Genomic DNA, 26,279 nt, shown 5'->3' on the forward strand with positions numbered 1-26,279 from the left:
AGGATTCTCCGGTGGAAAATTTTAAAAGAAAAGGGTGAATGGATTACTACTAAGGGGCTTTTATTTATAGGGCATTTTGTCCTAAATTGAAGGGCCACTTGTCAATTCTCTCTTTTGTGAATGGATTTCTTGGGCCACTTATCAATTCCTTTTTCTATTTTAATGGATACGTTGGGCCGTTACAGCACATACGAAAGAAAGCCCAGTATACAACCTGATGTCGCCACGTAACTGTTCTTTTCTTCACCTCATTACGATCATCCCCGTACCAACTCCTCACTTTTCTTCTCTCTCCTCGGATCCATCGATCCAACCGCACCAACCCATCCCCGCCTGCATCATCATCACCACCCCACCATCGTCTCTCTCTCTCGTCGCAGTTGAATCCCTCTCAGAAAGTGACGATCTTGCACAACCTTCTTGATCCATGGAGGCGGGATCTCCTCCGGCCGCGCCTGCCGACCCATTCGATGAGTTCTTTCCCCAGCAGCACGGCTGCGGCTCCGACGCCGACGACGCCTCGCCCTCCGTCTCCAACTATTCATCCTGCGACGGTGAGGACTCGGAGCTCGAGCGGTACTGCAGCGCCAATTCGGCGCTCGGCAGCGCCAGCCTCTGCAGCTCCGTCGGGAACTACGCCGACCTGCTCGATTTCTCTGACGTATGTGGCGCGATAGAGAATTCCCAGAGGGGTCGGCTCGGTGGGGACATCGCTGCTTCTTGGGATCGCTTCAATCGGTACTCGGAGGAGGGCGCCGTTACGTCGCCGAGAGAAAATTGTTCTTCCCCGTCCCAGCATCTGCTGGCTTTGTCGGATCGGATGGGTTCATTGCCCAGAATCAGCACCGGGTCCAGGTTGCGTCCTGCATCTGTCGACCGTCCGGGTGAAAGCACGCAGCTAAGGGTAGTTGAGGACCAGCAGGAAGCAGTGCCGTGTAATGGGAAAGAAGTAGACTTCTTGGATCGAGATGTGATCTCCATGGGACGTGATGACGGATATTCTGACCAAAGTTCTTTGCTTTGTGCGATGGCTGGTGCTGAAGAGGTTGGTTCTTTGGGGAATTTAGGCTCTTCCTCTCGTGATGTGATGATGGCATCAGATGAGGATAGACCCTCCAGATGTGAACATTCGGACGGTGAGGACTCGATGCTTGAATATGGCACAGATTGTGAGAATGCAAATGGTCTGAGTGAAAACTTGCGGTGCATCGATGAGACTAAACATGACAAACTTAACCCACTTCTAATGAACTCATCTGTAGCTTACGGTTCTGATGATTTGGATGAGCTTATGCGAGAAAATGGTGGACTTGGTTTACAATCTCTGTCACTTTACCAAGATCAACCTAATTTCCAGCAAACTGTACCTGCAAAAGGTGATGGACATCTTCCATTACTATCCAACAGTCATGTTATTGATCCTCTTCATGATGTAGAGAAAGATGAGGATGCCGTGGATGTATCAGCAGTGAACCATAAGTTCCAAGTTACCGATCAACCTAACTCTGAACTTTCACACAAGGGTAAGTTTCATCCTGGAGAATATACTTTAGAAGATCAGATCAAGTCTATGTACAAAGGTCTGAAAGGAGATTTCTATTCAATAAGTGATGGGATTGCTGCAGATGTTCATGTGGATGAAGCTCCAGAAAGACAGGTGTTTGGTGAGCCAGCTTCTGCTGACAATGATACTGTCATAAAGATTTCTTCCATTTCAGTTGGAACATCTCGACATGAAAAATGTTTTGGTCAAGACTATGATAAGCCAAGTTTGCTACTGCCAGTGGTCCACAGTGGCCAGAGTTCAAGTTTCCAGATAGAGTTGGACGGGAGTTTAAATTTTACGGATTTATCAGAAGAAAATATTGTAACTGATGAGGTCAGCAAATGCAATTTGCTTTTACTTATGATACAAATGAATCAATAGATATCTCCCATTTGCTATACTTTGTCAACATTTGAGAGGTCTAATTATGACATTGAGTTGAGTTTTGGTCGAATCCTGAACCGTTCTAAAGACATCACCATGAATGTGATCCTTTTTCTGTTTAGAGTTGTTCATAATATGACTAGAACTCATTGAATTTATTTGCAAACAATTAAGTGGATAATACATATCAAATATGTTTTTTTTTTTTTTTTTTCACTTAGGCTGCAAACATCTCTTACTAGTTTAGTTTTTATGTTTGCTAATAGCCTTAGGCATTATGTTTGACTTTCAGAGAAGACACTGGATTATGCTTTTTAATGCTTTCCATCCATTGGAAGATGTCATTGAGCTTTGGAAAATCTTTATAAATTGTCAGCTCTGCTTATGAACCTGCCAGTGAAACCTCACTTTTGAACTAAGTTATATTTCCCTGATATCTTGGATTTGATGTCTTGGTGGAGGAAAAAAAGGAGAGAGAAATGAACTCATTGAATTGAGGAACATACTGTAGCAACTGGTGAAGTTGACTGTAGCATATAGGAAGCAAGAATGTTCAATTTGTATTCTTCAACCTCTAAAGGAAGCTAAGACATTTTCTCCTGTGGGTAGAAGCTGATAGCAATGGTATGTTTTCCCATTTTCCTGATAATCCAGGAACAAAATATTGTCCATGGGCCACTGTTTGCAATTTACTTGCATATCTTCTGATACCTATTATGCAAGAGACAAAGCACCACAAGATGACTGCGAGATTCTAGCACGAATCTAGAATATTGTCCATGGAGTAAAATCTAAAATCTTGTTGGTTTTTATTAAAACAATGCTAGAATCTTGTCCAGGAATAAAATCTAAAAGCTTGTTGGTTCTTATTAAAACACTTGCTAGAATCTTGCGAGATTCTAGCATGAAATTAGGATCAGTTTCGAGGTTTTCTATGGTAGGAACTTGAAAGTACTATAGATGACCTTAATTTATGGATATATTGGCCTTTGTATATGCTTTTAAGAATCTATTTAGTTTTTGGTTGTGGATGTGGTTACTGAGTTTTTAATTCAACAATTTTGGTCCAGGTATTGCATTCTAGATTGCAAAGATAATAATAATAAGAATAAATTGGATAAGAAAACCTATCGTTCACTATTCTGGTCAGTTATCTTGGCCAAAATTGATGTTATTAAAGTTCTCTTACTTTTAGGCTAAAACTATTGGAACTACATGCTTGGAGACCCATCGTCAAGAGCTACCTGATCATATGTAACTGCAAACTATTATAAAGTTGGTAATAAAATTTCTCAGTTTGTAGAATATTAAATTATTCATAGAGCTTATATCACAATGAAGCAGAATGAAGCACATTTAGTTTTTGCATTTAGCATGTTTAACCATAGAAAGGGTATAATTTTGTTGAGTTTGCTTAAAGTCAATCTTACATAATGCATGTATCAAAACTTTTGGTGCTAAAACACTCCGGTGCTTGACAAACTGAGTGTATCCAACAATTAGCATGAACAACAATAACAACAACAACAACAACTACTATTTGGGGTTAGCTACATGGATCTTTTGCTGCAATTGAAATTTGTAAAAAGCCATATGTTTAGTTAAGTTTAGAGTCTTTTAAGTCTTTATTTATAGTTTCTATTAAAGTCTTTTTAGTTCTTCTATCTCTTCTCATATAACTAATATTAATAATTTTACCTTTCCTAACTATCGCATCTATAGGTCTCCTAAACACATGTTTATACCATTTTAAACGATTTTATCTCATCTTATCCATTATTGAAGCGATACCTAATTGTTCACGAATAAAAATATTTCTTTTCTTATCTTTCTTAATAACTGTACACATCTATCTCAGCAACACTTAAATCTATACAGTATTATTGATTTCATAACTATATTGTAAAACTTTTCTTTTAATATCAAAGGTATTTGATGATCACATAAGACTCCTAACGCCCCTCGTCATTTTAACCTGTTTTCCTCTATGAATAATACCTTCATCGATCTCTCCATCTTGTTGAATAATTGATCCAAGATAATTGAGGTTATTACTTAAAGAAACTTCTTGTCCATCCAACTTAATTATATTTTTGTGATAATTCCCAGTATTAATAAAATTACATCTTATATAATCAGTTTTAGTCTTACTTAATCTAAAACCTTTAGTTTTTAAGGAATGCCTCTACAGTTAAGCTCTCATCAATTAAGACAATACAATGAGCAAATAACATACATTAGGGGTTCTATCATGTGCATGACTAGTAAGTTCATCTATTATTAATATGAAAAGATAGAAACTTAATGCGGATGTTTAGTGTAGTTTTATGCTTATGAGAAACTCACTAGACACACTCCTTATAGTTCTAACACTAATAATTACATTATCATATATTTAATAACATTAATATAATTAGTGGATATACTTTTTTTTTTAAAAATCCACCATAACAATAAGCATGAATCCAATATAACTAGCTGTGTCTGGTAGATATAATCCAATAAATTCATCAGAATGTGTTGCCAATTTGACAAAACTTCTAACGGAAGAAACTTTATAAAACCAACCAAAACTGTTAAAGTTGGTCATTTTAACCCAAAATTGAGCAAAACTAGCTTGAGTTCAGATCATTTTTTAATTCAAATTAGCCTACAAGCCTAAGAATCATGATGGACAATCTTTGTTCTCATGTTAAATGTCCTAGGTTAAGAGCCTATTGCTTGCTTTTTTGTTCATATTGAGATGTTTGTCATAATTAGGCTCCTTGCTTTCTTTGTTTGTCTGTGGTGTTATTTGATGGATCTTGACCAAAGATACTCTAAGAGGTGATGACCAATTGAAATGACGTTTGAGGCATTTTTTTATTTGAAATTTGCATAAGTATTTATTAGACTAATGATTTCCTTCTTAGAACATGTTCTCTTGCTTATTGGTGATTGGTATGCACATGTCACAAGCCATGGTATACTGCAAGATAATAATGCCTATCATTAGAAGAAACAAAGGAAAGAAACATGAACGGAGAAAGCAATGGTTTAAATAGGTGCCTAGGAGCTCGCCTAGGTGCTCGGGTGAGGCGAGGCGAGGCGAGGTGTGAGTGCCTTAAGGGTCGACTAGGCGATGTGCTTTAATGAAGTGCCACCTAGGCACTTGCTTGAACCTAAGCACCGGGCACCTCGGGCGAGCAACCAACTAGCTACTTTCTTTTATTGTATCCGCAAAACCCACGTCCCGCACCCCCGTGTGACCTTGAACCATCAACCCTAGTGCAACTTCTGCCTTCGTTGCTGATGCACAGGATCGAGGCTTCCTTTGTCGCCGATGGACGGGTCTGACGGCCTAGCCTTCGTGCACAATTTCTTTCGTCGTCGATGCTTCTATGTGCAATTCCTTCTACCGTCGAGGGAGAGGACTACAACTTCCTCCACCACCGACGAACACCTCTGAAGCTTCCCCTGCCCACGACGTCACCGTCCGCAGCTTTCATCGCTGTCGTTACTATCGTCTGCAGCTTCCTTTGCTGCTGCTATTGTTGTTTGCAGCTTCCTTCGCTACTGCTACTGTCATTTGCAGCTTCCTCCATCGCTGTCGTTGTCGTCCGAAAGTTCTTCTATCACCACTGCCCTCTCCTTCCTCACTTTCCACTGTCGGTGATACTTTTCTCCCCCTCTACCTACTGTTAACAGTAAATAATATATTGTTAACAATAGATTATTAACTATTGTACAAAGCAATCTCTATTTAGATTGATAATATACTATTTAGATTTTAACACTGCTAATCTCTATTTATTTAAAATTATTATTAATGGCAAGTGTATAAAGCAATTCAGAAGATTCTTTAAAAAAATTAAGAAAGGATCCTGCTTTGAAATACAATTATCTAAATGATCCTAAGGAACCTAATGCAGTTATTTGCATCTTTTATTAGAGGTGATATTCTTTGTGCAAAGCAGCATCCAGTAAGAAATTTCAAGAATGCATCAATCTACAAGAAGCGTTCACCTGATGTAAAAGAAGAGATGCTGGCTTATATGACTAAAAAAAGGATACAAAGGAATGAATCTTATGGGATTTTTACCAGAGGATATTGTTGAACATATTAGAGATGAAGAAGAAGAAAATTATTCTAAAAGTGTCCATTTAAGTGGAAAATGAGTATATGAAAGAAAAGGAAAAGAAGCTATAGTTGTTAAGAAAGGTAAAAAGGAACTGATGGACTTATATATGTATCAAGGATCACAAAAGCAATAAGCGTAAGCAGGATCAAAATTAAGATAAACAAATATAAGTAAATAAGGGGAAGAATAATTTAGCATATTGCTTGCTTCTTCTATTAGGCTAGCCTTCCCCTTAGTACTTGTTGTTTAGATAGTTTTAAGAAGATTATTGAAGCTATTGAAAGATATGATGGGAGATTAAAATATCCTAAGTTATTATGAGTTGCGAGTTTCATTATTGAAAAAAGAGTTGGATTATATAAATGACTTATTAAAGGATCATAAAAAATCATGGGCAAAGCATGATTGCTCTATTATGTCAGATGCTTAGATTGATAGGAGACGTATGAGTATATTTAATTTTATGGTCAACTATTCTTTAAGAATCATGTTTGTGAAGTCAATAGATGCATCATCTTTTATGAAATTTGGAGAAAAGATATATAATTTGCTTAACAAGTATGTGGAAGAAATTGGTGAACAAAATGTTATCCATTATAACCAATAATGGAAGCAACTATGTGTTAGCTGGTAAGATTTATCTTTTAAAATTTTAATATTTTAATTACTCTGTCTCTAATTTGAATGTAATAACTATATGACTCCTAAGTTTATCAATTTTGTTATCCTTTGTCTTAGATAAACTACTTGAAGTAAAAATACAACACTTATATAGGACTCCACATACAGTATATTGTATTGATTTAATGTTGGAGAATATTGAAAAGATTCCTGAAATCAAGAAGACTTTAGAAAGGACAATCTTTGTTGTTGGATTTCTCTATAATCATATTGGGGCTTTGAATATGATGAGAGAATTCATAGACAATAAGGAATTGGTGAAATATGGTGTCACCCGATTTGCTACTTCCTTCTTGGTATTATAGAGCATGCATCGTTAAAAATATAACTTGAGAAACATGTTTATCTCAAAGAAATGAGTGATAAGCAAATGAGCAAAAGAAGCAAAAGGCAAGAGGGCTGGTGATATTATCTTAATGTCGTCATTTTGGAATCTTATAGTTTATATATTAAAGGTAATGGACCCTCTTGTTTGAGTCCTTCGGTTGACAGATAATGAAAAGAAGTCTATAATAAGATATATTTATAAGGTTATAGATAGAGCAAAGGAGACGATTCAAAAGTTTTTTTGATGGAAATAAAGAAACGTATAAAAAAATAATTGTAATTATTGACGAAAAATGGAATTGTCAACTTCATCGTCCATTACATGTAGTAGGATATTATTTGAACCTAGAATTCTTTTATAAAAACACATCCATTAAGTTTAATGTAGAAGTTGTAAATGAGTTATATCAATGCATTGCAAGAATGATTCCAAGCCTTGAGGTGTAAGATAAAATCATACGTGAATTATCTTTATATAAGAATGCCAAGGTCTTTTTGGAATTCCAATAATAATTTGATCTAGGACAACTACAACCCCAAGTATTAATAAATTTATATAATTAATTTCATGTTAGTATGTTATTGTTAATAATAAAGTAAATTTTGCAGCTAAACGGTGGAGAGTCTATTTGGAAATTCTACCTCGAATTTAATCAATAACATGTATGTTATTGTTAACAATTGGCTATCAAAATTCTTAGTTTAACATGTAGTGTTGCGGGTGATGAGTAAAATTAGAATGTCTATGAGCATGTAAGGATCACAAAATATTTTTGCTTCAATTAATCATTTTTTTTTCGAATAGATATATTAATATATTTTTAAATTATATAACATGATAGATTCACACAAAGAGAAGAAATTGGTGTAGGCATCAACGATTACATGATCTTGTTTATATAAAGTATAATCAAGCATTGAAGATAAGATATTGATCCAATTTGCAAAATAACATTGATTCAATTTCATGACAAGATATTGATGATTCAAATGAGTGGTTGGTAGGGGAAGTGGGTGCTAGCTTGCAAGATGTCGAAGATGAGCTTGTATTTGAAGATGACAAATATGAGGAGGTGTGGCATGAGTCTTAGGTGTTGGAGAAATACAGATATATACAAGACAAATGACGAAGGAAAAAATGAGTGCAAAAGTCTCAAGCTCATCTCTTGTCATCGACGAAGAGGAGGAAATATATTTTGTTGAAGACGGACAAGAGAAAGAGAAAGATGATGAAATGTTTGAAAATGATGATATTGATTATGATGATGATTGAATTTGATGTAAAACTTTATTGTTTTGAGTCTTTTAACATTTTTGTTATTAGAAGATGGATAATGTGACTTGGTACCTTAGATCTTTTTAATTTAATATTATATTTTAATTTATATAATCATATTTATCATATTTATTATATATTTATTATATTTTAATATTTCAGAGCACCTAATTTTACTCAAATGAGCGCTTAGGTAAGCGCTTAGCGCCTTGAGCATTTTGGGATCTTAGCGCCTTTTGACGCTTAACGTTTTTTAAATCACTAGGAGAAAGACATAAAGGAGTGGATAAGGGAAAATACTGAAATGTTATCAGATTTCTAGGTGCTATTTTAGTCTATCCTCTGGCAAGACTTGAGGATGGAGACAAGATAGTGATGGCCCTTTGTTTGTTGAGTCTAATCTTAAAAGCTTTTGAGACAAAGAAAACAAGGGGCTTATTGACTCCATCAAATTGTTACACAACTGAGCTGACTAATGCAGAATATATAAAGAATAGGAAACTCATGTGAAGTACTGGGACTATTCGTAGGTTCCCCCTACTGGTTCCATGTCCAAACAGTGCATGCCCCTCAACCGACTAATACAGATGTGAGATCCTTTAACCGAACACTCCAAAATAAAATTATTAATGATGCAAAATATATAAAATAAAGAAATCTCATGCAAAGTAGCAAGACAAAGTTCTTCCCACCTTGTACCAGTTCTCTGTCAAAACAGTGGACACCCCTCAGTTTAATCAGACAATTGAAATATTCATCAATTAGTCATAAGACACCATCAATCGTAAATCAGATATGGACCAAAATAATTTGTCAAAGTATGTTGAATGTATTTAGCAAGTTTTGGTCTCAAGATTCACCATGTGGGCCATACTTTAGCCTCCAACCTACCACAAACCAAGTACGCCATTGATAACTGCCCCCTCCTTTACTCCCCTTTCTTTCATGTTTGTTTTGGGTCATAATAAATTAGCTTGTATATCCAGAGCTAAGTTAGCCCTGAAACTCTTTTCTTTTCATGGTTGCTTACCTCATTAACCACTCGAATGGTCTTCATTGACATGGTAGAGTAGAGGGCTTTCTTAACCCTCCACTCTCAATGTGTAGTTTTATCATTCATCTGATAGTTTTGACTCGGTCAGAATAACATATAAAGTTTGGCTGGTTAAGCTTGAGGCCATTAGTTAACCCCGTCTTAACCTCCAAGCCAACACTGAAGTTTTGCTGAAATTTGTACAAGCAGTAGCTTCACATAATTATGTTAGGTGATAATTATTTTTGTATATTCTTCTTGTTGAGCATTAAACTGTATTGTTTACTATGTAGATTCAGAAACAGGATTCTGGTGATGTATATGATGAAATGGTTCTAGAGATGGAGGAAATTTTGTTAGATACAGGAAGTGGAACCAGGCCTGTGGCCAACCATCAGTATTTAAATCATCAGTCTCATCATTTCAGAGATGGGAGCTCTACCGCTTCTACTTCTGTCACAGATGATATTAATCCACCTCCTCAATTCCCTTCCAGTATTGATTGGGTTGAGGTCATTGGAGCAAAACAGAAAATAGGAGATGTTTCTTTTGGGGAAAGATTGGTTGGTGTCAAGCAATATACTGTGTACATATTAAGAGTGTGGAGCGCTAAGGATCAATGGGAGGTTGAACGACGCTATCGCAATTTCTTTGCACTTTACCAGCAGCTAAAAACTCTGTTTTCTGACCATGATTTAAGTCTTCCTTCTCAATGGTCCTTTGTTGAGAGAGAATCCATGAAAATATTTGGAAATGCTTCACCAATTGTTGTCAGCAATAGAAGTGCTCTTATTCAAGAGTGTTTACGCTCAGTTCTTAATTCCAGATATCCTTTTGGATTTCCTAGCCCTCTACTTTGTTTTTTATCCCCAGGCAAGGTGGCTATTAACTCTAATTTGTTGAAAGCTCTAGTTCCTCAATCGTTCATAAAGTTTGGGGAGGGTTGGAATTCAAAATTTTCAACTTATAAGGAGTCTCCAGAAAATATTTCTGAATTAGGGAAGACAATACCACTAATCGTTAGCATAAAGCCTCAAAAGTCTATGCAAAAGTTGTTGGAATTACAACACTATACTTGTGCAGGATGCCACAAACATTTGGATGCTGGAAAGACATTGTTGAGGGATCTTGTTCAGACATTAGGTTGGAAAAGGCCACGGTTTTGTGAGTACAGTGGCCAGTTATTTTGTGCAACATGCCATACAAATGATACTTCGGTTCTGCCAGCAAAAATCTTGCATCTTTGGGATTTTTCTCTTTATCCAGTTTCTCAGCTAGCAAAAGCATATTTGGATTCCATTTATGACCAGGTAATCTGGAAATAACATTGTTTGCACTATGTATATCATCCTTAAAAAATTTTGATGTTGGCAAGATGCTCATCTATTATTTTAAAATTTTCTAGATTCTTTTGAAGGTTAGGCATAATATAGTCTAGCCTTCTTAAACTTGTAACATCAAGAGCATTAAGTATTTTGTTGCCAATATGATGCTAAATGCTAATATACATGTCACATTTTTTTCCCAGCCAATGCTATGTGTGAGTGCAATCAACCCCTTTCTGTTCTCCAAAGTGCCAGCTTTGCTTCATGTTATGGGAATCAGGAAGAACATAGGTGCCATGTTCCCTTATATTCGCTGCCCTTTTCGAATCTCAATTCAGAGAGGCTTTAGATCTCGTTGTCATCTTCTTGAAAGCAATGATTTTTTTGCACTTCGAGATCTTGTTGATCTATCAAAAGGGGCATTTGCAGGTACATTATTATTTGCATTCGTCCAATATTTGATTTATTATGCATACATCTGGAAAGCAATATATGAAGGCATATTTGCAGCGGGTGGGACATTATATAACATATACCAATATAGAAGGATGGCATCAGGGGGCCTAATTTGTGAGATTATAAACCATCTAGCAAGAGCATTTGCATGTAATTCACATTCTTAATTTGTCAACTTCCATTTCAGTTTCTATTGACATTGTTGCCATACATAATTTCCATCAAACACTGAACCCATGTTCCAATTTTAAAAGAAGAATGAGGACTTTGTGACAACTATTTGATTATCCTCAATATTTTACTCTTTCAATTCAAGATATCCTTCTATCCTTTCTCTGGATGACTCGTGCAAGAAGAAATTGAAGGGGGAAAACAAGGTGGCTGACCATTTTATTTTTTGAGCCAAAATTTCATGGCAAGTAGTCTCGAACTATTTCTTTTCTGTTAAGTTCCTTGCTTATTCTATTTTCCTTCTTATCTTCAATCCTTTTTCTTTTTGTTTGGTTCCTGTTAACTTCTTTTCTGTTAAGTTCCTTTCTTATTTTATTTTCCTTCTTATCTTCAATCCTTTTTCTTTTTGTTTGGTTCCTGCATTCTTTGTCACTTTTATCCTACTCCACTATCATTAGATTCTTTGGTAGCTGTAATATATTATCTAACTAACTAGAGAAGAACAAGTTGTGAGTTTTTATTTTCTTCTTAAATGATATCTTAGACCTCTTTTTGTCCGGATCAGACATTTCTATGTCAACAATGTCAAGTTAGAATCTATGTTCTTCTCATCATATACATCAATTGCATTCGATAGATGGGACCTTTAGAAAATCAATTGAGTCATATCTAACCCTGAGTGATTGTCATCCTCTCCCTGCTGTCTTTTGACTGGTTCTTCAAGATCGCAACTAATCAGGAAATATTTTATCACTAGGTCCAATTTCGATCCAAATCTCTCGCTGTGGATTTGAGTCAGCCAAGTTCCATTTCTGTTTCTTCCTCTCACATATCTCATTATTGCATTAACTGAATATTGTAGGGCATTAATCCCTATGATGCTTTAAATGGTTGTGCTACTCTATTTGGTTACCACAAATAACTGATGTGAGTGAAAGATACAAGATGAGGAGAAAAAGAGGATTGTAGTTGCTAAACTTGTCTGTAACTGTTCTTGTGTGTTTTTCACTGCACAAAGTCAAACATATGAAACATCAAATTAGTCTAGGATTTTATTTAATAATCTGTAATAAATTGTTTGACTATTTGGTGACGATGTGCATAATTGAGGAAAGTTGTCCCCATTCAGAAAATCCTGATATGTCGCATATGGAGCCTGTCAGCACTGTGTAACACACACTGAAGTTTCAAAGGAAAAATGCAAGATTAAATACTCTTTTAATTGCTTATCATGATAATGTTGTAGCATTTGTTTGCTACTGAACATGTACATGCATATGTGCAAGTGTTTCATATTCAATCTCTGTGCATATAACTGCAAGTTTAGGTATCTGAGTTCTACAACAATCTGAGACACTGCTTGCTTGTGTTCATCAATATGCTCTTGTGAGTGCCTCTATCAGTATCTGATTCTTCTGTTCTTTACAATGGCAGCACTCCCTGTCATGTTAGAAACTGTTTCGAATAAGATCCTGGAGCACATAACGCAACAGTGCCTTGTGTGCTATGACACTGGTGTTCCTTGTGCCGCCCGTCAAATCTGTGATGAGCCATTGTCTCTTATATTTCCCTTTCAGGTTAGTCTCTCACTTTGATGCCTTATTTACTAGTGCAATCTTGACAAAAGCTAGTTGGATCATCCTGTCCACTGAACTCATTATCGCACCCACTCAACTGGTGTTGACTATGGTCAACTTATTTGCTTTCTGTTGAATTAATCTTGACTTGATCACTGTCTTTAACACTAAAGGTTACCTGATCACAACTTAATCTAGTCATAAGTCTGGCTTAAATCCAAGCTCTGTGAGACCTTGTAATGTTGTGCCTTGTTGGTTATACAAACAAGTCTTGTTGCTTATAGAAACCAGTCAGGTTCAGGTTAGGTTATCTTGACTGGCAAGTGGATTATGTCCAGCTAGGATTAGACATTGGTCAATTATACTGCCAAACTTGACTGGCCTGGATTGAAGTCTAATGTCCACAAAGAATATATCCTGTCAAGTGAATGGTGGAATTTTACTTTCATTACAGGAAGCTGAAGCTGCAAGATGTAATTCGTGTGGGTCCATCTTCCACCAGCCTTGTTTCGTGAAGATGATCAGCTGCACTTGTGGCAAATCAACCAATGCAGTCGAGAATTTGGATATCCGAGGTCATGTAGAAAGTGAGAAGCCATTGGCTGTGCTCGCCCAACCTTCAAAGTCTAGTCCAACTTTGGGTTTGTTTTCTAATATTCTGTTGAAGGCAAGTCCAGACTTAATATGGAGGCCTAAAGACAGAAGCCCTGCAATTTTCATGGGCTCTTTATCTTTATCAAACACTTCATTGTATTGACAGCAGTGTATTCTTTTTACTGCTCGAGTAGTCGAGTGTTCAAGATGTAAATAGGCTTAATGTATTCTTTGTAAAGTGTAACTAAATAACAACATGAAGCCATGTAAAAGTTTTTGTTGCATCTATTGGATTCTTGGGAATACTCCTGTTTAAAAGCCATCCTTTCTGGACTCTCTAATGTTATTTTACTTGGATGAAGCCCAAATGATTCCCCATTAACTTTTGATCTGTGGCTTAAGTTCAGATACATTTGCATTTAAATTTGTCCAAGATGGGTCATATCATACAGTTCTTCGTGAAATGTCTGCATTTATTGATTTGTAATAATAGTCTTGTATTTTGATTTATAATAATTTTAGGCAAGGATTCTGGTGTGAAGTTTGATGGCGCATGTCCTGCAGATCCATTTTGAGATCAGCAAATGCATTATGCTAGAAAGGTATCTGCACTATCTACTGCCATGATTTAAAGTTGTGGTTTGGTTCACTGAGCTATTTTTCTGTGTACATCTCAATGTTAGTGTTATGGTAAGTAACTTGACCTTTTTGTGCTCCTCCCGCTTCCCAGCTATCCATGTCTCCGCGGCGATGAACTGACTAGCACGCTGAAGCATTTCGGGGACCGCGGTGGGGGGCTGCTCCACGAGAGACCAGAAGAACTTGGAAGGCCGCAAGCCTGTAATGAATGCCTGCATCAACAGAGAGGGGTGAGCATCCGACAGCCCGCGAATTTGCGTCGTAAAGCGGTTCACAAAATGGGAGAGGGGCTCGTCCTCCCTTTGGTTGAGTCCGAGGAGCAACGCCACGGACGGCTTTGGTCGAGCGTAAGCCAGGAAGTTAAGCTCGAAATCTCTGGCGAGTTGGTCGAAGGAGGCGACGGTCCCGGCCTTCAGGCTGTTGTACCACGCGCGGGCCGGCTCCCGCAGGGTTGTTGGGAATGCCCTGCACATCAAGGCGTTGGAAGTCCCCTATAGTGCCATCTGGGCGCGAAAAGCGGCCACGTGGTCCGCTGGGTCAGCGGCGCCGTCATACGCGTCCAGCGAGGGGAGGCGGAAGTGTGACGGGATCGCCTGATCTTGTATCTCGGGGGTGAACGGGGATCCTTGCTGTCCGTCTACCCCGAGCTCTCCCTTTGACTTACGAACTTCCTGTTGTACTTCGTCGAGTCTTTGACTGACGAGGCGCAACTGAGCTCGTAGGGCATTTGTTGAGTCGGCAGATGGAGCCTCGGGCTCGGGAAGTGGTACGTGAGTCCGGACGAGGGTCTCCTGTTGTTGCGAAGGCCGGGTCGCATGCGGAGGGGTTCGCTGGGAGACGATCGGGATGATAGTTTGCACCATGCTCGTCAGAGCTCGGACTTGATGAGCGAGGTCGTGAAAGGCCTCGGGGGATACTGGCGATGGGCCGGCAGGTGCGTCGTCAGGAGGTGACAAGCCCGGGTCATTGAACAATTGCTAGTAACGTTCTGACGCCGCTGCGGGGCGTTCGTCACGGAATTCATCATGCGGGGGGGGTTCCCCCGGGGTGGGGAGCCCGACGACTGAGGGTTCACCAAAGCGGATTCGTTGATCGCTTGACATTCGGATAGGCCCTCCTTCTAGCGCTAATCTGTTATGGTAAGTAACTTTTTTAGCCGTGACCTCGAGGCCAACGTGGTTGGTTCAGGGGTCCGAATGGCGGGGATCTGGCGTGGCTTCCTTCGGGATCTTGTGGCGGTCGATTGCGGGGGGTTCGGCTGGAGAGTTCCGTGACGCCGGGTAGAGTTGGCTTCGGTCGGGCACCTGCACATAGGTCGGGTCGGCAACTCGGCCCGACCCCTCCAACGATCAAGTCAATGATGGGGAGTGGAGTTTTGGGTGAAGTAGTGCTTCTCTCCCGCCCCTTCGTTTGGGGCCCGGGAGTATTTATAGGTGAGTTTGATGTTACCTGATGTGCCATCCTGCCGGGGCAGGGCCGTACCTCTGATGGCGCTTGTCGTCATCGTGGGCGTTGCGTGGAAGGCCGAGCTGCCGCAGGGTATGGCGAGCCTCGGTCGACGCCTTCCCCTGCCTCAACCGGTCGTGTGGGGTCAGACGATGAGGTCGTCTGGGTACGGTGAGTGAGGGTGCACATTATGTTGGTGTTAATGCTCGCTGGGCCAGTGTGCCGTCCAGGGGTGGCTGACGTCGTGGTGTGTTACGTCAAATCCGGTGTGTTACGTCAAATCTGTTTTTACCCCTATCATATTCCCCCCCCGAAAGGAACTATGCGTCGGTTTTTGCATGTAGGGGGTCCGATGCATGGCTTCTGACTTCTGGTGGGCTGGCCACGCGGATCCGAGGGGCAGGACGCAGGTGGGCCGGCCGAGCAGAGTTGGACTCGGGGGTTATGGAGCCGATGAGGGCCGAGGAGCACCGTGCAGGCGGGCTGGCCGCGCAGGTGTGGTCTCGGGTGGCGTGCAGCCGAGGGCCGAGGAGCACAATGCAGGCTGGCTACCGCGCAGATGTGGTCTCGGGTGGCGTGCAGCCGAGGGCCGAGGAGCACAACGCAGGCGGGCTATCGCGCAGGTGTGGTCTTAGGTGGCGTGCAGCCGAGGGCCGAGGAGCACAACGCAGGCGGGCTACCGCGCAGGTGTGGTCTCGGGTGGCGTGCAACCGAGGGCCGAGGAGGACAACGCAGGCGGGCTACCACGCAGATGTGGTCTCGGGTGGCGTGCAGTCGAGGGCCGAGGAGCACAACGCAGGCGGGCTATCACGCAAGTGTGGTCTCGGGTGGCGTGCAACCGAGGGTCGAGGAGCACAACGCAAGCGGGCTACCGCGCAGGTGTGGTCTCGAGTGGCGTGCAACCGAGGGCCGAGGAGCACAACGTAGGCGGGCTGCCGTGTAGGTGTGGTCTCGGGTGGCGTGCAACCGAGGGCCAAGGAGCACAACGCAGGCGGGCTATCGCGCAGATGTGGTCTCGCTCCCTTTAGATCGACGGCGGCGGGGATCAAAAAGCTGTCGCAATTAATTTCTCCCTTGAGGGGGAGTTGATTGGTTCCGCCGCACGTCTTTGGGGCGCCGGGATCGAGGCGTCCGGATGCTGCCGTTTTGGCGGGGTTGCCATGTCAGGCCTTCATTAAGGAGGAGCGCCTTTGGGTATTTTCCGATGCGACACGACGGTTACGCGCGTGCGCGAGTGGGCTGCTGCCCACTCTCGGGAGACGAAGGGGCGCTGGTTCTGGCGGGACATCTCCTTTAAATAGCGGACGCCTGACTTCACCTCCATCTTTCGCTGCTGAGTTTTTTCCCTTCCGATCTCGCCGTCTTTCTTCTGGTCGTCCTCCTCGCCTCTAGCGTCACTCTCCTTTCCCGTAGCACCCCCCCACCCCCCCCCCCCCCCCCCCCCCAGTTAAGGTCAGTGAGGATGGTATCCTCTCCCTCCTCCTCTTCTATCCATTCCCCCGGAGTTAGGGAGGGAAGTCCTCCTCTGCCCCTTGTTGAGTCATCTGATGGGGAGGCGGCGCGGGCCCTTGAGGCCTTGATGTGGCCACATGATCAGGACTCCTCTGTGAGTGAGTCGTTACTGGTCGGACTCCGGGAGCGCTATGGTATCCCGGGGGACTACGTTCTTGGCGCGCCTGAACCGGGACAATGGGCGTACGACCCGGTCCCGAAGGGTTTTGCCTTAACCCTAGACGCCCTGGAGGCGGGTTTGCGCCTCCCCCTGCACCCCCTCATTGTGTCCTTCTTGTCTTTCTGGCGGATTTCGCCATCTCAAGTGGCGTCGAACTCTTGGCGCTACTTGGTGGTATTCTTGGGGGAATGTCACTACGCCCATATCGCCCCCACCCTCAACCTTTTTCTTTCCTGTTATCGCCTCTCCAAGGGTTCGAGAGGCTATTTCTTATCCGCCCGGAAGGGCTTCCGAGTCGGGGGGGCCACTTCCAATAATAAAGGGTGGAAGGGGAGGTTTTTTTACGTTAGCCGCGCATAGGACTGGGGTTTCGGAGTTCGGTGGTCCGCGAGGGCGATCGATAACACCACCCCAAGTTTGGGCGAAGTGGAGCGCCTCGACCTGGGGAGGCTCAGGGAGATTCTCCCCGGGTCCCAAGCCCTTCGGAACATGACCAAGGAGTGACTGGTCGAGGCGGGTCTCAGCTCGATGCCTCTGGGTATGCTGGTCGACGTTTTGTTCAGGTATTTGCGTGGTGCATCCTTACTAACACTTTTTTTGTCTTTTGTAGAAATGGTGAATCTTCGATCATTTTTCGGGGGCAACGCATCGCAGGCCTCTCCCCCAGCACCGCAAGCCGACTCGCTACCCGGCACGAAGGACGCCCCACTAGAGATCGAGGCCGGGCGCCCTCGGAAGAAAGCGAAGGCGGCGCCTTCGAAGGGGGCCGAGGAGGGCCCTCGTCGGGGGGATGCCGGGCCTAGCCGGCGGGCGGCTGGGAAGGGTCCGCGCCCTACCTCCGTTCGCGACCTGTGCCGACTGCCAGCCAGGGACGGGGAGTCGTACATGACGCGACTTGTGAGCGAGGCCCCACTCGGGGAATCCAGCGACCCCCTGGTCGCCCGCTGGGGGGGGGCTTGTCCTGGGGGGACAGAGTGTGGGCCGGAGGGGATCCCTCTACGGCGTACCTCCGAGGCGCGCTTCATCCCGACATGGCTCGGGATTTGTACGTCTTGCCCTCGGAGGTGCTGCTCAACAAGTCCGCTCAGTCGCTGACCTGGGTAAGTACACTTCCTCCTTTCCAGTTTTGCTTCGTCTGTTCGACGCGGACCTTTTTGACCCGCTTCTACCTTTGTAGGGCCTCCATTATGCGACGGCCCTGATGGACAGGGTGCGTGACGTCGGCCGGGTCATCGGGGGCCTGGTCAACCGTAATGCCGAGCTCCACCGCCAAGTCGAGGAGGTCCGCGCCGGGGCCGGACCGGAGGCTGTGGCGGTTGCCGAAAAGCACGCAGCGGAGTCCGAGGCGGAGGCGGCTCGCCTCCGGTTGGAGCTCGAGGCTTCCAAGAAGGCGGACGAGGAGCTTCAGAAAATAATGAGAGTGGAGCAGACCGAGCTCCGCCTGTTGAAAACAGAGGTGAGCGCCCTTGGCAAGGCGCTGGAGGAGGCGAAGGCCGAGGCGAGAGCGGCCTCGGAGGCGTTGGCGGAGGAGGCCCGTCTTCGACCCGCCAAAGATAAGGAGCTCCTCGAGGCGTATAAAAAGTCTGAGGGATTCGAACTCGGGCTAACGCGGACGGGGCGGGTATCCTTCGAGTATGGATACCGTATCGCCAGGTCTCGTTTCCACACTCGTCACCCCGGTCTCGAGGTGGAGGAGGATCCCTTCATCCCTCACCCTGAGGATCAGGGGGTAGACATGCCCGAGGAGGTCCCTTTCGACGACCGCCTGGACACCCCGTAAAAAGGGGGTTTTGTATTTTTGTTTTCTAAGGCGTTTCAGCCGATTTTGTAAGTGGGGTCAAGTCCTGTAAGCTTGTTTTTTGAAATGAATGAAAAGGCTTTTTTTTCACGCATTTGACTCCTTACTTCTCTAGTCGACAAACTCCCTAAACAAATTCCTTACGGCTGTATGACTTCCTTTGCTTTAAACAAAAAATTTCTTAAGGTTCTGGACGTTCCAGGTTCTTAGCAGGGAAGAACCGTCTAATCTCGCGAGTCGGTATGTGCCCGGTCAGATTATCTCGACGACCCGATAAGGTCCTTCCCATTTGGGGGCTAGCTTCCCCCTTGCTCGGGTCGGGTCGCTGACCTCGGTCTTTCGTAGGACCAGGTCGGCTAACTTAATCGGTCGGGGTCGTCCCTTTCTGTTGTAGACCCTTGCGACGGCTCTCTTGTAAGAGAGGGCCTTCAGGTGTGCGTCAGCACGTCACTCCTCGAGCACGTCGAGGCTGGCGCGAAGTCCCTCGTTCGAGACTTCCTCGTCATAGCTCCTTGTCCGAAGGGTGGCAATAGCCACCTCGGGTGGCAAGACAGCTTCGGTTCCGAACGTCAAACTGTACGGGGACTCTCCAATCACGGTCTTGGGAGTGGTGTGCAGTGACCATAGGACGCTAGGGAGTTCGTCGGTCCAGGCAGATCGGGCTGCGGACACTCTTCTTTTGAGTCCGTCCAAGATGGACCGATTGGTTACCTCCGCTAGCCGTTCGTCTGAGGGTGGGCCACCGAGCTGAACCTTAGCTGGATGCCATGACTGGCACAGAACTCCCGGAACCTCCTACCGGCGAACTGAGGTCCGTTATCCGTAATAATGGTTTTGGGTAACCCGAATCGAGTCACTAAGTTTCTCCACATGAACTTCTCCATTTGATGTTCCGTGATTGTCGCCAATGGCTCGGCCTCGACCCACTTTGTGAAATAATCCACTCCCACGATGATGTACTTCCGCTGCCTTGAAGCCGGTGGGAAAGGTCCGAGTAGGTCCAACCCCCACTGTGCGAACGGCCACGCGCACGCGATGGGGCTGAGCGGGACCGCGGGCTGTCGGGGTGCGCGGGCATGTTCTTGGCACGAACCGCACCGCTACGTGTAAACTTTCACGTCTCGACACATGGTCGGCCAGTAGTAACCTTGGCGGAGTATTTTATGTGCCAAGGTTCGCCCGCCGATGTGTTCTCCGCAGACTCCCTCGTGGATCTCGGCCAGGACTGTCTGGGCTTCGTCGGGCTCCAAGCATCGTAGGAGGGGGTAGGTGAAGGACCGCCTATAAATCCACCCACTCTCCTCAGTGTACCACGCGTGTGTACAACGCAGGCGCCGAGCCGCAACTTCGTCGTGGGGAAGGGTCCCATCCTGCTTGAAGCGTAGCAGCTCTTGTACCCATGTGATTGGCGCACTGCCAAGGGTCGTAGCCGCTACTTCGATGGCACGGGCAGGAAGCTCCTCGACCTCCAGCCATGCTTCGGGGGTCGGCTTCGACACCAGCTTAGCTAGCGCGTCGGCTCGCTCGTTCTCCTCCCTCGGAACATTAGACAACGTAAAATAAGGGAACTTGGCAGTCAGGTCCCTTACCCGTGCCAGGTATTTCGCCATGGTTGGGTCCCGAGCCTCGTATCCACCGCTGAGCTGCTCGGCCACAAGCTGCGAGTCGGTGAGGACGTGTATAGCAGCCACCTGCATCTCGAGGGCCAACCTGAGTCCTGCTAGGAGCGCCTCGTATTCCGCTTCGTTGTTAGTGGCTTTAAACCCGAAGCGGAGGGAGCGCTCAAACGAGCGTCCGTCGGGGGCGAGCAGAACCAGCCCCGCGCCGGCACCCTTTGAGCTGGCCAAGCCATCCACGTGTAGAATCCAAGCTTCGGGAGGTTGCTCGAGATCCCCGTCTGCCCTCTGCGTTAACTCCACGATGAAGTCGGCAATCGCCTGGGCCTTGATGGCGGTCCTGGGCACGTATCTTATCTCATGTTCGTCATGCTCCACCGCCCATTTGAGGAGCCGCCCTGCAACATCAAATTTAGATAAGACCTGCCGAAGAGGTTGGTCGGTGATGACCTCCACCGGGTGGGCCTGGAAGTAGGGGCGCAACTTCCGAGCTGACAGCACCAGGGCGAGTGCGAGTTTTTCTATTGGCGGGTAGCGCTCCTCAGGTCCGCTCAGGACATGGCTGACGTAGTAGATCAGAAGTTGTTCGCTGGAGCTTTCTTTGACCAGGACGAAACTGACTGCATGTGGGGAGGTCGCTAGGTAGAGGCCCAGCTTCTCCCCGGGAGAAACAGAGGCGAGTCGGGGGAGGCTGGCCAGGTGCTGCTTTGTTTTTTTGAAAGCTTCCTCGCACTCCGTCGTCCACTGAAAGTTTTTCGGGTTTTTGAGCACCCTGAAGAAGGGGAGGCAGCGATCGCCCGACCGGGCGAGGAAGCGAGACATGGCGACAAGCCTTCCATTAAGTCACTGCAGGTCTTTGATCGTCCGGGGTGACTGCATGTCGATGATTGCCTGAACCTTCTCTGGGTTGGCGTCAATACCTCTTTCATGTATGATGAACCCGAGGAATTTTCCGGAGGTGACGCCGAAGGCGCATTTTGTGGGGTTAAGTCGCATACCGAACTTGCGCAGCGTGGCGAACACCTCGGTCAGGTCGGCAAGGTGTGCTCCGGCCTCTTGGCTTTTCACAATCATGTCATCCACGTAAACTTCCATGTTCCTCCCGATCTGATGGGCGAACATCTTATTCACTGTTGTATGATATATGGCCTCGGCGTTCTTCAACCTGAACGACATGACCTTATAGAAGTACACCCCTTGATCGGTGAGGAAGGTCGTATGCTCTCTGTCTTCGGGCGCCATCCTAATCTGGTTGTATCCCGAATAGGCGTCCATAAAAGAGAGGCGTGCGTGTCCGACTGTTGTGTCGACCAGCTGGTCGATCTTCGGGAGGGGGTAGTAGTCTTTCGGGCATGCATTGTTGAGACTGGTGTAATCAACGCACATCCTCCAACTTCCATTGTGTTTTTTCACGAGGACTACATTGGATAGCCATTGAGGATATCTAGCTTCTTCTATGAAGCCTGTCGCTAAAAGTCGGCCCACCTCTTCTCGTATGGCGCGTTGCCGGTCAGGGGCCTACCGCTTGGGTGAGGATCCTTGAGTAGCCCCTTCCCCTTCTCATGGAGAAATATTTCTGTTCGGGACGAACTCAAGAGAGGGAGAGGAGGCCTTGGGTCGGACCTGTCCAACTTACGTCGGGATGCGACGGGTTGTTGCTGTCGGGGCGGCTCCGACTTGACCTTTTTGTGCTCCTCCCGCTTCCCAGCCATCCATGTCTCCGCGGCGATGAACTGACTAGCACGCTGAAGCATTTTGGGGACCGCGGCGGGGGGCCGCTCCACGAGAGACCAGAAGAACCTGGAAGGCCGCAAGCTTGTCATGAATGCCTGCATCAACAGAGAGGGGTGAGCATCCGACAGCCCGCGAATTTGCGTCGTAAAGCGGTTCACAAAATGGGAGAGGGGCTCGTCCTCCCTTTGGTTGAGTCCGAGGAGCAACGCCACATACGACTTTGGTCGAGCGTAAGCCAGGAAGTTAAGCTCGAAATCTCTGGTGAGTTGGTCGAAGGAGGCGACGGTCCCGGCCTTCAGGCTGTTGTACCATGCACGGGCCGGCCCCCGCAGGGTTGTTGGGAATGCCCTGCACATCAAGGCGTCGGAAGTCCCGTATAGCGCCATCTGGGCGCGAAAAGCGGTCACGTGGTCCGCTGGGTCAGCGGAGCCGTCATACACGTCCAGTGAGGGGAGGCGGAAGTGTGATGGGATCGCTTGATCTTATATCTCGGGGGTGAACGGGGATCCTTGCTGTCCGTCTACCCCGAGCTCTCCCTTTGACTTACGAACTTCCTGTTGTACTTCGTCGAGTCTTTGACTGACGAGGCGCAATTGAGCTCGTAGGGCATTTGTTGAGTCGGCAGATGGAGCCTCGGGCTCGGGGCGGCTCGCCGTGTCTTCTGCTTCCCGGCTCCCAGGCCGAGTTAGCGGGTTTCGAGGCGAGCCAGGGAGCTCGGGAAGTGGTACGTGAGTCCGGACGAGGGTCTCTTGTTGCTGCGAAGGCCGGGTTGCATGCGGAGGGGTCCGCCGGGAGATGATCGGGATGATAGTTTGCACCATGCTCGTCAGAGCTCGGACTTGATGAGCGAGGTCGTGAAAGGCCTTGGGGGATACTGGCGATGGGCCGACGGGTGCGCCGTCGGGAGGTGACAAGCCCGGGTCATTGAACAATTGCCAGTAACGTTCTGACGCCGTTGCGGGGCGTTCGTCACGGAATTCATCATACGGGGGGGTGTTCCCCCGGGGTGGGGAGCCCGACGGCTAAGGGTTCGCCAAAGCAGATTCGCTGATCGCTTGACATTCGGATAGGCCCTCCTTCTAGTGCCAATATGTTATGGTAAGTAACTTTTTTAGCCGTGACCTCGGGGCCAACGCGGTTGGTTCAGGGGTCCGAATGGCGGGGATCTGGCGTGGCTCCCTTCGGGATCTTGTGGCGGCCGATTGCGGGGGGTTCGGCTGGAGAGTTCCGCGATGCCAGGTAGAGTTGGCTTCGGTCGGGCACTTGCACACAGGTCGGATCGGCAACTCGGCCCGACCCCTCCGACGATCAAGTCAGCGATGGGGAGTGGAGTTTTGGGTGAAGTAGTGCTTCTCTCCCCTCCCCTTCATTTGGGGCCCGGGAGTATTTATAGGTGAGTTTAATGTTACCTGATGTGCCATCCTGCCGGGGCAGAGCTGTACCTCTGATGGCACTTGTCGTCGTCGTGGGCATTGCGTGGAAGGCCGAGCTGCCGCAGGGTATAGCGAGCCTCGGTCGACGCCTTCCCCTGCCTCGGCCGGTCGTGCGGGGTCAGACGATGAGGTCGTCTGGGTACGGTGAGTGAGGGTGCACATTATGTTGGTGTTAATGCTCGCCCCCTGGGGCAGTGTGCTGCCTAGGGGTGACTGACGTCGTGGTATGTTACGTCAAGCTATCGGTTAGTGTTTTGCCAGCTTAATTAGAGCTTAATTGTCAGATAGCTGAGTGCTCGTAATTGGAAAGTATCATAAATAATATTATAATAGAGAATCATGAGAGTCAAATTCTCAGAAAATCCCATAAAATTAATTTTATGGTTTTCATTTTGATAAATCTCCCCTACTGTATCATAAATAACGTGTGCTAGTTCCGGTTGTTCTTTTAAAGTCTTCAACAAATTAATATTTTTTTTCCTCGATACTTTTCATTATAGATATGTTTTTAATTGCTATAACCGCGACCATCTGTCTCTCCTTGAAATCAGTTTTCTAGAAATATTTTTTCTCAAAATATTGTGATTCACTGATATGGCTTCTGTGTGTACATGACATTTTCTTTTCTTTTTTTCCTAATCCCTTTAAAAGAAAAGAAAAGTAAAAGGACAAAAAGAAGCCAAGTTGTTTGATTTGCTGGCCACAACAAACAAATGCGGCTTCTTTTCTCCTTTATCTATCTATTTAGAATAATAAAAATAACAGAAATGGCAAAAATCAAAGGGCTGCGGAAAGATCATGTGGTGAGTTGAAGGCCGTTCGATGCTTGTCTTCTTTAATACCTCTCTCTCTCTCTCTCTCTCTCTCTCTCTCTAAGGGAGAGAAGCTTCCAGGCCATTCGAGGCGCCTTTTCATCCCCCTCTCCATCCTATTAATACCTCTCTCTCTCTCTCTAAGTGAGAGAAGCTTCCAGGCCATTCGAGGCGCGTTTTCATCCCCCTCTCCATCCTATTTATCGAGGAGGACGAGAAGAGGACGTTTCGTCGAGAAGATGTCGGACAGCGGCGTTGTGACAGTCTACGGCAATGGCGCGGCCCTGACGGAGCCGAAGAAGTCGTCCACCTTCTCGGTGAAGGTGGGGCTAGCGCAGATGCTGCGCGGCGGCGTGATCATGGACGTGGTCACCCCCGAGCAGGCCCGCGTCGCCGAGGAGGCCGGCGCCTGCGCCGTCATGGCCCTCGAGCGCGTCCCCGCTGACATCCGCGCCCAGGGCGGCGTGGCGCGCATGTCAGACCCCGGCCTCATCAAAGAGATCAAGCGCGCCGTCACCATCCCCGTCATGGCCAAGGCCCGGATTGGACACTTCGTCGAGGCCCAGATCCTTGAGGCCATCGGGGTCGACTACGTCGACGAGAGCGAGGTCCTCACTCCCGCCGACGATCAGCACCACATCAACAAGCACAACTTCCGGGTGCCCTTCGTCTGCGGCTGCCGCAATCTCGGCGAGGCGCTCCGCCGCATCCGTGAAGGCGCCGCCATGATCCGCACCAAGGGCGAGGCCGGCACCGGAAACATCGTCGAGGCCGTCCGCCACGTTCGCTCCGTCATGGGCGACATCCGCGCTCTCCGCAACATGGACGACGACGAGGTCTTCGCCTTCGCCAAGCGCATCGCGGCCCCCTATGACCTCGTCATGCAGACCAAGCAGCTCGGCAGGCTCCCGGTCGTCCACTTCGCCGCCGGCGGTGTCGCCACCCCTGCCGATGCTGCCCTCATGATGCAGCTCGGCTGCGATGGCGTGTTTGTTGGCTCCGGCATCTTCAAGAGCGGAGACCCCGCGCGCAGGGCCAGAGCCATCGTGCAGGCAGTCACACATTACACCGACCCGGAGATCCTGGCGGAGGTGAGCTGCGGCCTGGGGGAGGCCATGGTGGGGAGCAATCTCAACGACGCCAACGTCGAGAGGTTCGCTAGCCGCTCGGAATAACAGAGAAGCATAAACAAATCGGTCCTTTCCCTTCAGTTCCGTAGTTGGGTCGTTTCTTAACTGAACCAAAATTGTTGCTTTGAAGTTACTTGCTTTATAGCGACTGAAATATTCTGCTTTTAAACCCTAGCTTTTTGTGTGTCACAAAACTACAAGTGTGCTTGATTCATCAGATGCCTGTTTGATTTCTATGGCTTAATAATACATTTCATGGATCATACATGATATGTGTCTCTGATGTTTCTTCTTCCGTTTACCTCGACGCATGGTACTTTTCTTTCTTTACATGTATTAACATGTTTTGATGATACTGACAATTATTGTGTTCAATGCTGAAGGATTTGCGATTGACTCAAACGGATGATATTATTCCAGCGAATTGTTCTACATAGTTACTTATCAATGGAAAGGAACATTCCAAAAGAAGGATGATACACTGTTGACTGATGTGGTATGCTTCTTC

General features: G+C 46.1%; 5 protein-coding genes across 7 annotated transcripts; 2 read left to right on the top strand and 3 right to left on the bottom strand.

Annotated features, from left to right (window-relative positions):
- The first annotated feature begins 248 nt into the window (after nt 1-248).
- On the top strand, nt 249-13,813 carry LOC135641989 (uncharacterized). 3 transcript variants are annotated; one of them, XM_065157721.1, is made up of 6 exons: nt 249-1,523; nt 1,626-1,879; nt 9,662-10,678; nt 10,897-11,122; nt 12,755-12,897; nt 13,352-13,813. In XM_065157721.1, the coding sequence occupies exons 1-6, from the start codon at nt 428-430 to the stop codon at nt 13,652-13,654; spliced, it is 3,039 nt and encodes a 1,012-aa protein (XP_065013793.1). In that variant the 5' UTR covers nt 249-427; the 3' UTR covers nt 13,655-13,813. The 3 variants fall into 3 exon arrangements, with proteins under 3 accessions (XP_065013793.1, XP_065013791.1, XP_065013792.1); XM_065157719.1 differs by having other exon boundaries at nt 249-1,879; XM_065157720.1 differs by having other exon boundaries at nt 249-1,879; nt 9,668-10,678.
- Nucleotides 13,814-14,102: 289 nt separating this feature from the next.
- LOC135642893 (uncharacterized) lies at nt 14,103-14,603 on the bottom strand. The gene has a single exon (XM_065159374.1). The coding sequence runs from the start codon at nt 14,601-14,603 to the stop codon at nt 14,103-14,105; it is 501 nt and encodes a 166-aa protein (XP_065015446.1).
- Nucleotides 14,604-20,146: 5,543 nt separating this feature from the next.
- Nucleotides 20,147-21,484, bottom strand: LOC135642894 (uncharacterized). The gene is made up of 2 exons (XM_065159375.1): nt 20,777-21,484; nt 20,147-20,689 (listed from the first exon to the last, which is right to left on the bottom strand). The coding sequence occupies exons 1-2, from the start codon at nt 21,482-21,484 to the stop codon at nt 20,147-20,149; spliced, it is 1,251 nt and encodes a 416-aa protein (XP_065015447.1).
- Nucleotides 21,485-22,131: 647 nt separating this feature from the next.
- On the bottom strand, nt 22,132-22,782 carry LOC135642895 (uncharacterized). The gene has a single exon (XM_065159376.1). It carries the CDS (start codon nt 22,780-22,782, stop codon nt 22,132-22,134), a length of 651 nt encoding a protein of 216 aa, XP_065015448.1.
- A 2,001-nt stretch (nt 22,783-24,783) lies between these two features.
- On the top strand, nt 24,784-26,036 carry LOC135642377 (probable pyridoxal 5'-phosphate synthase subunit PDX1.1). Its single transcript, XM_065158494.1, has one exon. It carries the CDS (start codon nt 24,881-24,883, stop codon nt 25,814-25,816), a length of 936 nt encoding a protein of 311 aa, XP_065014566.1. The 5' UTR covers nt 24,784-24,880; the 3' UTR covers nt 25,817-26,036.
- Nucleotides 26,037-26,279: the final 243 nt, after the last annotated feature.

The sequence above is a fragment of the Musa acuminata genome, chromosome BXJ3-7 (assembly GCF_036884655.1).
Source record: "Musa acuminata AAA Group cultivar baxijiao chromosome BXJ3-7, Cavendish_Baxijiao_AAA, whole genome shotgun sequence".
Taxonomy (NCBI): domain Eukaryota; kingdom Viridiplantae; phylum Streptophyta; class Magnoliopsida; order Zingiberales; family Musaceae; genus Musa; species Musa acuminata.

Coding starts and splice junctions, on each gene's coding strand:
- LOC135641989 (XM_065157719.1), top strand. CDS start 428: ATGGAGGCGGGATCTCCTCCGGCCGCGCCTGCCGACCCATTCGATGAG. Junction 11,123..12,754: donor ATCAAAAGGGGCATTTGCAG/GTACATTATTAT, acceptor TTACAATGGCAG/CACTCCCTGTCATGTTAGAA. Junction 12,898..13,351: donor CTCTTATATTTCCCTTTCAG/GTTAGTCTCTCA, acceptor CTTTCATTACAG/GAAGCTGAAGCTGCAAGATG.
- LOC135642895 (XM_065159376.1), bottom strand. CDS start 22,782: ATGGCGCTATACGGGACTTCCGACGCCTTGATGTGCAGGGCATTCCCA.
- LOC135642893 (XM_065159374.1), bottom strand. CDS start 14,603: ATGTGCAGGGCATTCCCAACAACCCTGCGGGAGCCGGCCCGCGCGTGG.
- LOC135642377 (XM_065158494.1), top strand. CDS start 24,881: ATGTCGGACAGCGGCGTTGTGACAGTCTACGGCAATGGCGCGGCCCTG.
- LOC135642894 (XM_065159375.1), bottom strand. CDS start 21,484: ATGTCTCGCTTCCTCGCCCGGTCGGGCGATCGCTGCCTCCCCTTCTTC. Junction 20,690..20,776: donor ACAACGAAGCGGAATACGAG/GCGCTCCTAGCA, acceptor GTGGCCGAGCAG/CTCAGCGGTGGATACGAGGC.